We start from the raw sequence: 12,697 nt of genomic DNA, 5'->3' as shown, positions 1-12,697 counted from the left end.
ATCATATCCGGTTAAAAGTTAAATATATTGCACAATAAGAGTCATCAAGCAAATTCAATTTGGTGTTTGTTGAGTTTGTTTTTTTTATATTGTTATATATTTAATAGTTATTGGTATTTGATGTTAATACATTATTATATATTATTTCTTTGTCCATCATAATACAATTTTGCTAAATAACTCGGACCTTGACTTTTATACTGACGTTTGAAGAGCGGATGTGTTATCCGAGAGCTGCGATTGGTCTATACGAAATACAGCTCTTCCCTTCACGTTCTAGTAACTGAAACTGAACTAATGTGTTGATAAAATGGAAAAGGTTGTATGTAGTATCCACGGTAAGTGGTAATCGGTCAGTGGTGATTAATTATGTGTTATAAAATGCTAAACTGGATATTGTGTTTGGTTGAAAGAGGTTATATTTGTGTTTTTATCCTGAGAAAAAAAGGTTTGCTGCTTACGTAGTTTAATAATTAGTTTAACCATCGGTTTAAATATTCTGCACTTCGAGTTTTTACGTGTTTCTAAAAAGAGACCTTTTTGTCACAGGTGGTGTGTGTATGTTAAAAACCGGATTAAAAGATGGACCAAATAAAGGCAAGAGCTTCTACGTCTGCGTTGACAAGCAAGGATGTGATTTTAGTCAACAAACCAGGTATTCCCACGATGACAATAGGCTACTCTACTGTATTTTCAGACCTGAAGCAGTCATCGTCACTGTGTTTGAACCAAATAATAATCTCTTAACTATTCCTTGACTATATCCTTACATTGCTTTTGTTCCATTCATCTCAGTAGCCAACTTTACTATACTCATTGGCTCTCTCCAAACATCTGAGGTTAAAAGTGTTGGTTATTCAGTGACATATTGTTAAAGTTATTGATAAACAAATGTGTGTGTTGCACAAATATTTGTTTTATTGACATGAATTATCATGTCTCTAGCATTTCACCATCACACTGCCTCCATCATGAAGATTCAATGGTGGAACTCCAGGCTCTCAACTACAGTCAGCAACAGCAGGGCTATAGGTGTGTGTGTGTGTGTGAGAAAGAAATCTGAAATCGCATGCTTATACACAGCTTATATGACTAGAAACCAGGTCGGTTAGACTGTGTATTTAACTGCAAATTCCTTCTCGTTTTCCAGGTTGTTCTACCGATGTGCTGTAGGTAAAAAAGCAGGCCAGAGGTGGTGTGGAAATGTACCCTGGACTGCAGTAAGTGCTGCCACAGACTTCCCAACACACACTTGTTTTTTTATATACATTCAATATCTGTATCACCAACGGTTTCTGGCCATCGCATTGAGATATTAATTAAAGATAGTTATTAGTTATTAAAAATGCGGTTAATTAAAGTTTTATGTTATTATTCTCACTACTCCACTAATAATTAAACTTGTACGAATTAGTCAGTTCATTGGTCAGTCACTCAAAACAAAAGTAATCCTTACCTCTTTTGTATTTGTTTTTCTTTTGTTGTTTTTTCTTTAATGCTGTAACTGTAAATTTTTTACGGTTTTCCTGGCGTACGCATTGATTAATACATTTATTATGTAAACAATCATAAGTTGCAGCCTTAAATAGGATGTAGCTAAATGGTATGAACAAGTATTTTTCCTATTCTGAACTATTTACTCTTTTTAACCCCTGGAGGGTCTTAGAAAAATGCATACACTATCGGACCTAGAGCCACAAATCGACCCTAAGACCCTCCAGGGGTTAAACACCACATTAGGGATTAGCTGTTATTAGACACCTTTCTGTAAATCTCTATGATACATTTTTTTTAAAGTGTGTTGTTTTCCATGATTGCAGCCAGAAACAGAAAAGAGAAGCCCTCTGTCTGACACACAGCTACAGCCCTCATGTCTTCCACCTGTACGAAACCCCTTTAAGGCACCAAGCCAGACAGACAAGGACTCTGAGTGGAGAAAGTTGCACAACAATAGACATGAAGAGAGAGAAGCAAGTCACAAGGCTGAAAGAAGAGCAAATTACCAGAAAGAAAATGAAAGGCAACAAGGTGCAGGAGTGGAAGAAAAGGCAGATGATAAGCACAGGTCATCGGATACTTACCGGGGTAAACAACTTCCACCGGGGATGAAGTTAAAAAAGAGAGTTTCAGATGAGGAAAACAACAGTCCCAAAGAAAACAGTGTTGAAAAAAGAACCGAGAAGATTCAAGACACGCCCGAGCAGAACCGCATTAAGCAAGGAGAAGCAGAAAAGGGCATTTCTTCCTCCAACGTCAAGACTGTTCATTCTGAGTCATCAAACAAACATCAACTCAAAACAATCAATCAAACTGCACCAGTTTCTCACAGGAACTTGACTCAGCAACCGTCTGATGCTGAAACCTCTCAGGTGAAAGAAACCAAACAAATACTAGAAAACAGCAGCTGCACCCATGCATCCAGACACTCTGACAGCAGCAGGAGCCCCATACCTGACAAACCAACTCAGCCAGAGTCCAGTCAGCCCAACAGTCCCGAAAACAACGATGATGATGATGATGATGTGGTACTGGTGTCGGTGAAGCCTGCTCTGCAAAAGACTCCTCCTGTTTCTACTGTCCAAAAGACACTGACCAACTTCCCAGGATTCCAGCCAGCTTCTAACATCAAAAAGCCGGTGGAAAACCCCAAAGGGCTGCAGAACCTGCTCACCGTTCAGCTCCAGCAGAAAAAGGTGTGGGGACGAGGAGACAACACATGTCATGCATGAACACTGCATTGATTTAAAACCTAACATACAAATATTATTATAATGTAAAAAAAATATATGCATGTCAAACATGTCCGCATTAAGAAATCTGTTAATTAACCGCCCTGATATACTCATATCAGTCACTCCTAGGCTGCGTTTCCCAAAACACCGAAGAATATTTGTAGTACTTGTAATTATATCATAGTAAATAATCTGCAAGCTCTCAGAATGTGCTTTTCTCTTTAAATGTTAAAGTTGCCACTGTTAGCTACACTAGCTGACAAAGTAGGCTGAGGTAGCTGTTAAGTACAGTTTCGTTCATAAGTCCAGCAATGTGATTTATGATTAGGCTGATATCTAATTGGCTGGTATTAGCTAACTGCTAATCCTTCAGTTTCAGCATTTATAACAGCCCATAAATTACACACTCCAATACTGTATACATCACAACAACAAATACTACAGAGCAGCTGGTTAGTTTAATACTCAGGCTTATGAGAGCTCTTTGTCTTCACTCTGTCCTCAGGCCACTCTATCTTCAGTAAACTTGGAGGCGCTACCAGATAAAGGAGAGAGGCTGAGGACACAGGTTAAAGAGCTGGAGGAAGCCCTGGAGTCACTGAGCCTCACTGCTGCTTCTCAGCCTGGTAGGAGTCACACTGCACATGAGAAATAATAGAATAGTGTTTTCAGATGGTTTATTCAAGTGCTTTTTAGTTATTCCACTATGTACCCCAGCTATACTCCCAGTTAAGCCCTTATGCTTACACGGGCAAAACCTTGAGGGACTTTTTTGTCTTAGTAAGCACTGTGTAATTTGATGTTCTTTGATTTTCTTTCTGTCAAACAAACGTGCAGGTGAAAGTGTAATAATAAAACCAACAAGGTTTTTTAGATTTGGCTGGATGTCTGTGTCTCCCTTTCAGAGTCTGAGGAAGCGTGTAGCAGCACTGATTCTGGTTTCAGCACCACTCAGATGAATCCATTCAGCCGACAGGGCGGGACCATCCTGCTCCCTGCTCCTCCAGCCCCGGGCCTGCACCATCATCAGGCCTCTGGTGGCTCTCTGGATCTCCAGCTGAGCCAGGGATACTCTCAGATGTATGGAGGTATGCCAAATGGGAAAGAGAAACACTTCTATAAAATGTGTAATTTTTTTTTTAAACTTGAAATAAATATAGATTGCTAATCATTCATCCTTAATGTTTCCAGCATACCCACAGGCACAGACATTTTATGGGGGTAGAATGACCAACGACCGTCTTCTGGCGGTGAAAAATGCCACCTGTGAGGCCATCGACCATCTCCACAAGTCCCTGGAGTCCTGTCCTGATGCCGAGGCTGAGGCCCCTGATCCCAAGGGTATCAAGGTGTTACACACTGCTTCACTCACTACTGTGGCAAAAAAAAATCTGACAACAACGACTACATTTTCACAAAAACTTCAAAAATAAAGGAAACTCATAGCAGCACTCAGATATTCTGACTGATTACACACGGCTTAGTGTTCGGCTCTGTCAGTAAATAGTTACATTTAAAATTTTTAAGCTGTTGTGATATAGAAGATAGTGGATGACAGACAACTCTTAGCAGGAGAGGTTGAAATCTTACACGAATAGTTTCACCGAAAAGCATCATCCAAAATTTCAAGATATGAAAGACCACTTTTAAATTCATCTATCGGCAATTTTTACATGACACTCAGCGCAGGCGAGTGCCATCTTTACTCTGATTTGACTGCTCAGACTGAGGCTGCACTGCATAAAAAATACCTGGTGTCTGACTGAGTACCATTTATTTACTCTCATTTTGAGGATGGTTTTCTGCTTCTAGTATTGCAGCCACATTTTAAGGTCAGCCTTAGAAATATAGCTTCCGATTGTAGCTCATAGTTTTGCATTATTATGCTCTAAGAAATTGCATCTGAATGTAATCTTTATGTGTCCATATATTTTAATTAATTTTCATTTTTGCGTCACAACATTTTCTTTTATTGACAAAACTGTCACAATTTAGAATGGTACAGCCTGTATTTCCTCTTTTGATTGGACGATGATGTTAGGCTAAGATTGCTGCATTGTGATTGGTTGCTCAGGTGCCTCTCCTGCCCCATCAGAGGAGAGCTTTGGCCTGGTTGCTCTGGAGAGAAACGCAGAGTCCTTGTGGAGGAATACTGGGTGAGTGTTTTTGGAAATAAGCCCGTGGGGTCTGTTTGTTACATTTAATTTGCTATTCTATGTACAGAAATGGTCTCCTCAGGCCAGTCAGTTTGCTCACATGACAAAGAGAGGAACACCTCGCTTCTTACCATTTCTTCATCTTTTTTCTAGTACATCTCATTTGTATTCTTTTCAATCAGCGGATGACATGGGTCTGGGGAAGACCTTGACCATGATTTCTCTCATACTGGCCATGAAGATGAAAGCAAAAAAGGACAAGGAGGAGATGGAAGAGAAGAAGACGGATAACTGGTTATCCAAAACTGGTAACAAGAACCTTTTGTCATTGACTCAGTGGATCAAATAAAATCTAGCTAAATAAAATTATACAGTTCTTCCTTCTTCTTTTTTTTTTAGCTATTTCCTTGTTTTTTTGTGTCCAGACTGCATCCCTGTGTTGTCTAAGGGCACTCTTATCATCTGCCCTGCCTCCCTGGTGCACCACTGGAAGAAGGAGATTGACAGACATGTCAAGACGGGCAAGTTGACGGTGTACCTGTACCACGGCCCGAACCGTGAGAGAAGTGCCAGAGCGTAAGAAAGCTGCAAACTTTGTCACACACACGTTGCTGTTTATTTCTCCGCTCTGCCTTTATCTCAGTTTGTAATGGTGCAGTCGCATCTTATTCTTTGAGGAGCCACACAAAGTTCCTGCAGTGACAGTTGACCTTTTTTACCTTTGTGCCAAACAATTACATATTAAAATGTTGGTATTAGAGGTCATAATAAAGCACTGTAGGAACAAGAATGTCCTGCAGATGTTTTATAAAGAGAAAGCTTGGAAAAGCCAAAACTCAGTACAGTCGTTAACATGACTAAAGCAGACAAAAAGGAGCTCCACTGTCATAACTGTTGTTGTTTTTGCAAAACACGCCTCTCGAGAAAACATGCTTTCACAGACAAAATGAAATGATGCACACGGGGGAATTGATTTGTGTACTGTAAATGTTTGATCTTGTGTTTGTGCAAAGTAGTGGAGAGCAGCTCTGTCATTGTTTCTTTGACATGTCAAAGTTCTTCATTACAGCTGTTCTTTTCCCATTTGAAGGACATTTGAGTCACAAAAACGAAATACAGTGTTGTGCATGTGTCCACCAGACTGGCAGATTACGATGTGGTGGTGACTACCTACAGCCTAGTGTCCAAGGAGATCCCGGTCCAAAAAGAAGAGGCCGATAAACCCAACACGGATAAGGACGATGTGGTAAATACTACATATACGACCGGAACCAAAGCCTTCAGTGTTAACACTGAAGATGCTGGCAGCAGCACTAAAAAGGAAAATACTGTTTTCGTGATTTCTTACTAAGATAAGAGCAGTGTTGGAAACATCACTTTCAGCAAAATGAAATAACTTACCAACACACTTCCCATTATTTTTCTTCAGCGTCCAGGCTCAGCTCCTCTCCTGCGAGTGTCCTGGGCCCGCATAATTCTGGATGAAGCCCACAGCATCAAAAACCCAAAAGTGCAGACCTCCATGGCTGTCTGTCAGCTGAGGGCCGGAGCCCGTTGGGCTGTCACTGGTACACCCATTCAGAACAACCTGCTGGACATGTACTCGCTGCTCAAGTAAGACAACAGCACAGTGAATACAAGTTTTTAACCCATCCTGTGTTTTGTTAGCCTGCTGCACATGTGTGGTCCGTTTTTAATATTTGGGACAATTTTTAAGTATTTTCATAATATGGTGCAGACTGACGAGATAATACGCCTGTTTTTAATAAGTTACATATAAATCATGAAGTCTGGAATATTTGATCACACAGTTGAGCTTCTTAAATAACTAAAACAACGTCTGACAAATCCTCTTCTAACCTTGGCTTGTGTATTTCAGCTGTGTGACATGGATGTTTTATACTTGAAGATAAAAACATGCAAAGGATACACCAGTGCATCCTCGATTACAGCTCCTCTGGAAAGGCTCCTTTCTCCTCTGTCCTCCAGATACAGTTTTCAGTCTGGAGGACTGAGCTTAATATTTGTTTCACAAGCAGAAGGATGTAGGACGGAGGAGACGAGGAAGCACAAATGAAATGAACACATTAGGAAGAATAAATGTATTTCATGAACGAGATCCTGTTCTTTCACTGCGTTCCTCTGTCTTTTCAGGTTTCTGCGTTGTTCTCCGTTCGACGAGTACAAACTGTGGAAAGCTCAGGTGGACAACGGCTCCAAGAGAGGCAGAGAGCGACTCAACATTCTGACCAGGACTCTGCTGCTCCGACGAACCAAAGACCAACGGGACAGCACAGGCCAACCACTGGTAGAGAGACACACACACAGACTCCATGAACATCTGTCTTTATGGTAGCACATCAGGAAATACACTCACTATTAGGAGTTTGCCACCATTAAATTAAAAAACATAAACAAGCAAAGTATCTTTTAGCTTCTGGAAGTGTATGTTTAATTACAAAATATAACCAGAAACTAAAGCAGTTTTGTTTCAGGTGTCTCTTCCTGATCGGACTTCTGAGGTGCATCGACTCAAACTTTCTGAGGATGAGCAGGCTGTGTATGATGTGTTATTTGCCCAGTCCAGGTAAAAGTCTATCTTTTCAGAAACACATGAACCTTTGTGAAATGCAAAGGCAGAGTTACAGTTAGGGGTTTAATTAACATTTTTAAAGCCCAAGGCGTCAAGTATCAAGACGTTCTGTTTGTATTGTTCATTTCACTATTTTATTTCCTGCATTTTCATCTTTGTTTTTTATTTGGACATCTTGATGTTTTTACCTTTTTGAGGGTTGTGAAACTAGGAATTAAGTCAATTATAAAAAGTCAATTATATATACCGGTGTATATATTTTTTCTCTCCTCCAGATCTACTCTGCAGAGCTACCTAAAGCAACATGAAGGAAATGATGTGAAGAAAGGAAGCACTTCCAGTGCTAATCCCTTTGAGAAAGGTGAGGCCTCACCAATAAATAAACTTAATCTGAGCAAAGGTTGTTTTGCAGTCACGATTGCATATTATTATACGAGGTGCATAATTAAATTTGCATGTAGAAAACAACAGAAATTAAACTGGAAGCTGGGACGGCACTTTTGCCTTAAGTCAAACTCTTTTAGCAATCAGTGTTTGCTAGTAGCAGTAATGGTGATTTAAAATAGTGTTCACTCTCTCTGTCTCTCCAGTGGCCCAGGAGTTTGGTTTGTCCCAGGCTGATCCTGCTCTGTCGAGCTCCCAGCAGGCTAAGCAGGTGTCCAGCACTGTCCACATCCTGTCCTTGCTGCTGCGCCTCCGACAATGTTGCTGTCACCTCTCACTTCTTAAGAAGGTACACACTTTCACGTGCTGTCATAAGGCTTTCCAGCAATGTCTATAATTTAAAAAGACACACATAATGATACAAACTGAATACTGCACACACCTATTTCCTTCTTTTCATGTCTCCCGTGCTTAGACTCTGGACTCATCGGAGCTGCAGGGTGATGGGATCGTCTTATCTCTGGAGGAGCAGCTCAATGCTCTGTCGCTCTCCTCCAGCCCCTCGCCATCTGGCCCTGATCCCAAAGACTCTGTGGCCCTCAATGGCACACGCTTCCCCTCGCGGCTGTTTGAGGGCACCAGCAAAAGCACCAAGGTGGGCAATAGATCAGCACACTAACATCACAGTTACTGGCAGAATGTGAAAATGTGTGCTGCTGTCTGATATAGAAGGTGAAATAAGATCAGGGTATGATTGTTTTTGTTGATCAAAAGTCACAATAAAGTCACCAATGAAGTCACCGGGTGTGGATTGTTTGCCCTCAGTTGGAGCCTTTGGATCTTTCCCACACAGATTCAGCTCTAAATCGTGATTTGACATGATTGTTTTTATGCTAAATGTTTTAAAATTCATAGCTGACCATTTGTCTTTGTTCGTTTTTGGGGCCTTTCACAATGTATGTGATAAGAGCGCATGGTGGTCCAGTTCAAAGTCTGTTTGTTAGTATTAAAAGATCAATTTTCCTTCTAGATCTCTGCTATCATCTCTGAACTGAAGGCGATCAGAGAGAAGAGTAATGATCACAAAAGGTAAAACATTACACATCACAATAATTTAGAGTTCATGTCTTTTTTTTCACAATTAATAGAACAATTTTCATGTTACCTTCTCATGTGTGGTCTTCATGGCGTGTCCCGCCCTTATTGTCCAGTGTGATCGTGTCCCAGTGGACCAGCATGCTCCAAATTGTAGCAGTTCATCTGCAGCTGATGGGGTTAACGTACAGCGTCATCGACGGGACCGTCAACCCTAAACGCCGCATGGACCTGGTGGAAGAATTCAACACTAACCCAAAGGGACCACAGGTAAATGTCTCTATTTTTGTCAAATGGAGCATGTCTGAATGAAGCCGACTGGGGGGGTTGATGGTTTTTTTTGCATTTATCACATGCCTGGTGAACCCCACTCTCTCCCTTCCCTGTTCCAGTCCACTTCTCAGCTAATCACCTTTCGAACGACTTACATCATCATACACGTCGAGCAATGTGAAGTTTAGATTTTGGAGAACTGCACAGGAGCATGTTTAGACCTCCTCCCTGTAGATAATTACCTTCACAAAGAGACACAGCCGCAGGAGCATAAATTAAGCATAATGAGGCGGCACAATGGTTTCCATACTTCTAACCAACAGGTGGCAGTAATGCACCAAGTAAAGGAGTTGACATGAACGGAAACGATGTAGAATTTAAGATGTTCATAATCTTAATGAGGATTAATCCATTCTGCACATTTAACAGAGTTTCACTAATAAATGTATTCAACTTTTATAAAAAATAAAAACAACTTTTATACAACGAGCTGCAAGGAAAATCCACATGGCATTTTTTACATCAAGAGCAGAGGACCTATATTTAAAATGATAAAATTATCACACCAGTAAGATATCAATGGGAGCTTTAAATATTGGAATGAAATTGGTACCACTTTCTACCGCTCAATCTAAATAAGATTTTGAAATACAAAAGACTCAAATTTACAACAATAAGACAACAACAACAATAAGAAACTTGTTTCATTTATTCTGACGTCCGGCCAGCGAAAAAACATTAAAATAATCTAAGCTGGAGGAAGACTCTGGGATCTTCCATTACAGACTACGATTAGCAGAATATCTACCTGTTAAGATATTTTATAACCCCTAAATTAAACTGTGTACAGATAGGAGAAACAAGAACAGATGGACTTTTCTTTCTGTACGATTTATTTATGTATCTTCTTAATGCTTATTAAGAAGATTGCTTGCACAGCCAATGGGATAGCAATAACCCGTAAATGATTAAAACATGAACCCCTAATTAAGAATGACTGGATGGCACAGTGAGCAATATCAAAGACATGAAGAGATTTTCTTTTCTTTAAGCTAACAAACTTATCAGTTTACAAAAAACTGTGAAAACACTGATGCACTATGTAAAACAGCAATAGTGGCTTTTTTTTTTTTTTTTTTTTTTTTTTTTTTGTACTTGCACTGATAATCTGTGCATAAATGTAAGGCCAACTGTTCCTGTTTTTGTAATGTTTGCTCCATTTGTGAAGAATACAGTTAAATAAAAAGTAAACAACAATAAATTAAATATATGTTATAAACAGAAATTGCTGCAACACTGAAATGTAAATAATAATAGTAGTAATAATAATGATGATGATGATGATGATGGGACTTCTAGATTAGCTGTGATCATTATACCAAGTGTGCTATGCAGCTGAGAACTAAGCTTGAAGTGATAATGATGAAAATGAGTGTAATCAAACTGTTTTGTTGCACAGCTCTAAATGTATAGTGCTGCCTAATTGTTCTGGTTTTTGCTTCAGGTGATGCTGGTTTCTCTTTGTGCCGGGGGGGTTGGACTGAATCTGATCGGTGGGAATCACCTGTTCCTCATTGACATGCACTGGTGAGAGCCACATTGTCATTCAAAGAGCTGGAAAAGTATCACTTCTGTTGTTTGCCGTTTGCCGTTTAATGTAGCAAGCTGCATTTGAAATATATCTGTTGTGCAAATAGTTTTTTCAACATTTTATCCTCTCTAATTTAATTTTTATCCTCTAAAATATTTTGTGCCTTCACACTTCGCATTATAAGGAATGGCAAAGGACAATTTAAAGGCAGTTATAAACAAACATGTGCAGACGTCACACAATGCATTCTGCAGTTTTGCAGAGATTATGTTATTCCAAACTTAAGAAACATTTCTGTAAGGTAGAATAAAGTTGTTTCAATTTTAACCCTTCAACAGGAACCCAGCTTTGGAGGATCAGGCCTGCGACCGCATCTATAGAGTGGGACAATATAAAGACGTCACCATCCACAGGTGACGCATCAGCTTCTAACTGAATCGCCACAAAATTTCTAGTTTGCATCTTTATTTTTAAGTTTTACTAAGCATGTACTGGTGACAATGATGTGTAAACTGTGTTTCTTTGTGCTAATAGTTTGTGTGTGTGTGTCTATGTGGCATTGTCAATAGGTTTGTGTGTGAAAACACAGTGGAGGAGAAGATTTCCACACTGCAGACAAAGAAGAAGGAGCTGGCACAGAATGTGCTGTCGGGAACCGGAAACACCCTCTCCAAACTCTCTCTGGCAGATCTCAAGATCATTTTTGGAGTCTGAATAAAGAGCTGTACCAGCTGACCAACAGCTATTCAGACATGCATTCATGTGTGAATGTATTAGGTTGTAACTTTAGAAAATGTTGAAATAACAATAATAATAATAATAACAACAACAACAATGGGGTAATGCATTACTTTAAAAGTACCATGTTATTTGTTACACCAAGGCTAAGAATTTTCCTCCAAACACTGAGCCATAACTGAGATGTTTAGATTAGTTACACTAAACAAAATATGTGGGCTTTTTCTAAAACTCTTTTTTGGGTTTGTTTTTGTTTGGGGGGGGGGGGGGTTGTTAGTTTTTATTTGTATTCTTTCTTTTCTTTTCTTTTCTTTTTTTTGGACTGTTTAAACAGATGGTCAAATGCCACAGCTGACACACAGCTGGACAGTATTTGAAACATATGTGTTTACATACATTTAAACAGTTTCTTACTATATTTTGTAAAATTACATAATATTTTCCTCCATGTATTTTTGGTCTTCTGTTTCTTCCACCTGATTTATTTCTTTATACTTATCTAAAGAAATACATTATATCATTATTATTATTATTATTATTAGTAATAATAATACTATTATCATAATTTTATACTAGTATTGCTGTATTTGTGTTGTTTGTGATGTAATGTTACAATAAATTTAGGTGATTAAAGTTATTAGAAGTGACTTCTGTTTTAGGCAGTAAACTGAAACGATTATTTAATTTTCCAAAGCTGCTTAAAGTTTACTCAGTTGAAAAACATGTTGCTAATATTGTGGCTTTTAAGGCATTTCAATATTGCACTTGTGATTATTAAAATATTATACATTGAAGACTTAAAAACATTAGTGGATGACGTGTTTTTTTGTTTTGTTCTGTGCAGGAACATGTGTGCTATATTTAAATATGTATAACTAGTTAGCAGACGGTCTGTTTTCACCAGGCAACGTGTTTTCAACACTCGCAAATCACTGACTTTTGATGCCTTTAGTACATTTCGAACTTTTGGGCGTCATCGCCCGAAATAACAGAACAATAAAGAGAAAATTAAAAAAAAAAAAACATATGTTGTTAAAATTATTGTTATTCTTTAAACTTGTAGCGGGGCATAAAAGTCAGAAGTTATGGAAAGCAATGAAATAGTTGTTTGTTGGTTTTAAATCACTTTAGCGTA

At 39.0% G+C, this 12,697-nt stretch overlaps 1 protein-coding gene across 1 annotated transcript; it reads left to right on the top strand.

Moving 5' to 3' along the window:
- The first annotated feature begins 221 nt into the window (after positions 1 to 221).
- ttf2 (transcription termination factor, RNA polymerase II) lies at positions 222 to 12,578 on the top strand. The gene is made up of 23 exons (XM_005932541.3): positions 222 to 338; positions 550 to 655; positions 946 to 1,032; positions 1,151 to 1,220; positions 1,821 to 2,693; positions 3,238 to 3,358; positions 3,638 to 3,820; positions 3,924 to 4,081; positions 4,807 to 4,888; positions 5,071 to 5,196; positions 5,314 to 5,464; positions 6,029 to 6,134; positions 6,318 to 6,502; positions 7,043 to 7,196; positions 7,384 to 7,475; positions 7,757 to 7,842; positions 8,072 to 8,214; positions 8,341 to 8,520; positions 8,896 to 8,954; positions 9,077 to 9,230; positions 10,738 to 10,820; positions 11,163 to 11,237; positions 11,394 to 12,578. The coding sequence occupies exons 1-23, from the start codon at positions 311 to 313 to the stop codon at positions 11,536 to 11,538; spliced, it is 3,447 nt and encodes a 1,148-aa protein (XP_005932603.1). The 5' UTR covers positions 222 to 310; the 3' UTR covers positions 11,539 to 12,578.
- Positions 12,579 to 12,697: the final 119 nt, after the last annotated feature.

Source organism: Haplochromis burtoni, unplaced genomic scaffold (assembly GCF_018398535.1).
Source record: "Haplochromis burtoni strain Fernald_Lab_line unplaced genomic scaffold, NCSU_Asbu1 Contig_154, whole genome shotgun sequence".
Lineage (NCBI taxonomy): Eukaryota > Metazoa > Chordata > Actinopteri > Cichliformes > Cichlidae > Haplochromis > Haplochromis burtoni.
This window is presented reverse-complemented; position numbering and strand designations above follow the sequence as displayed.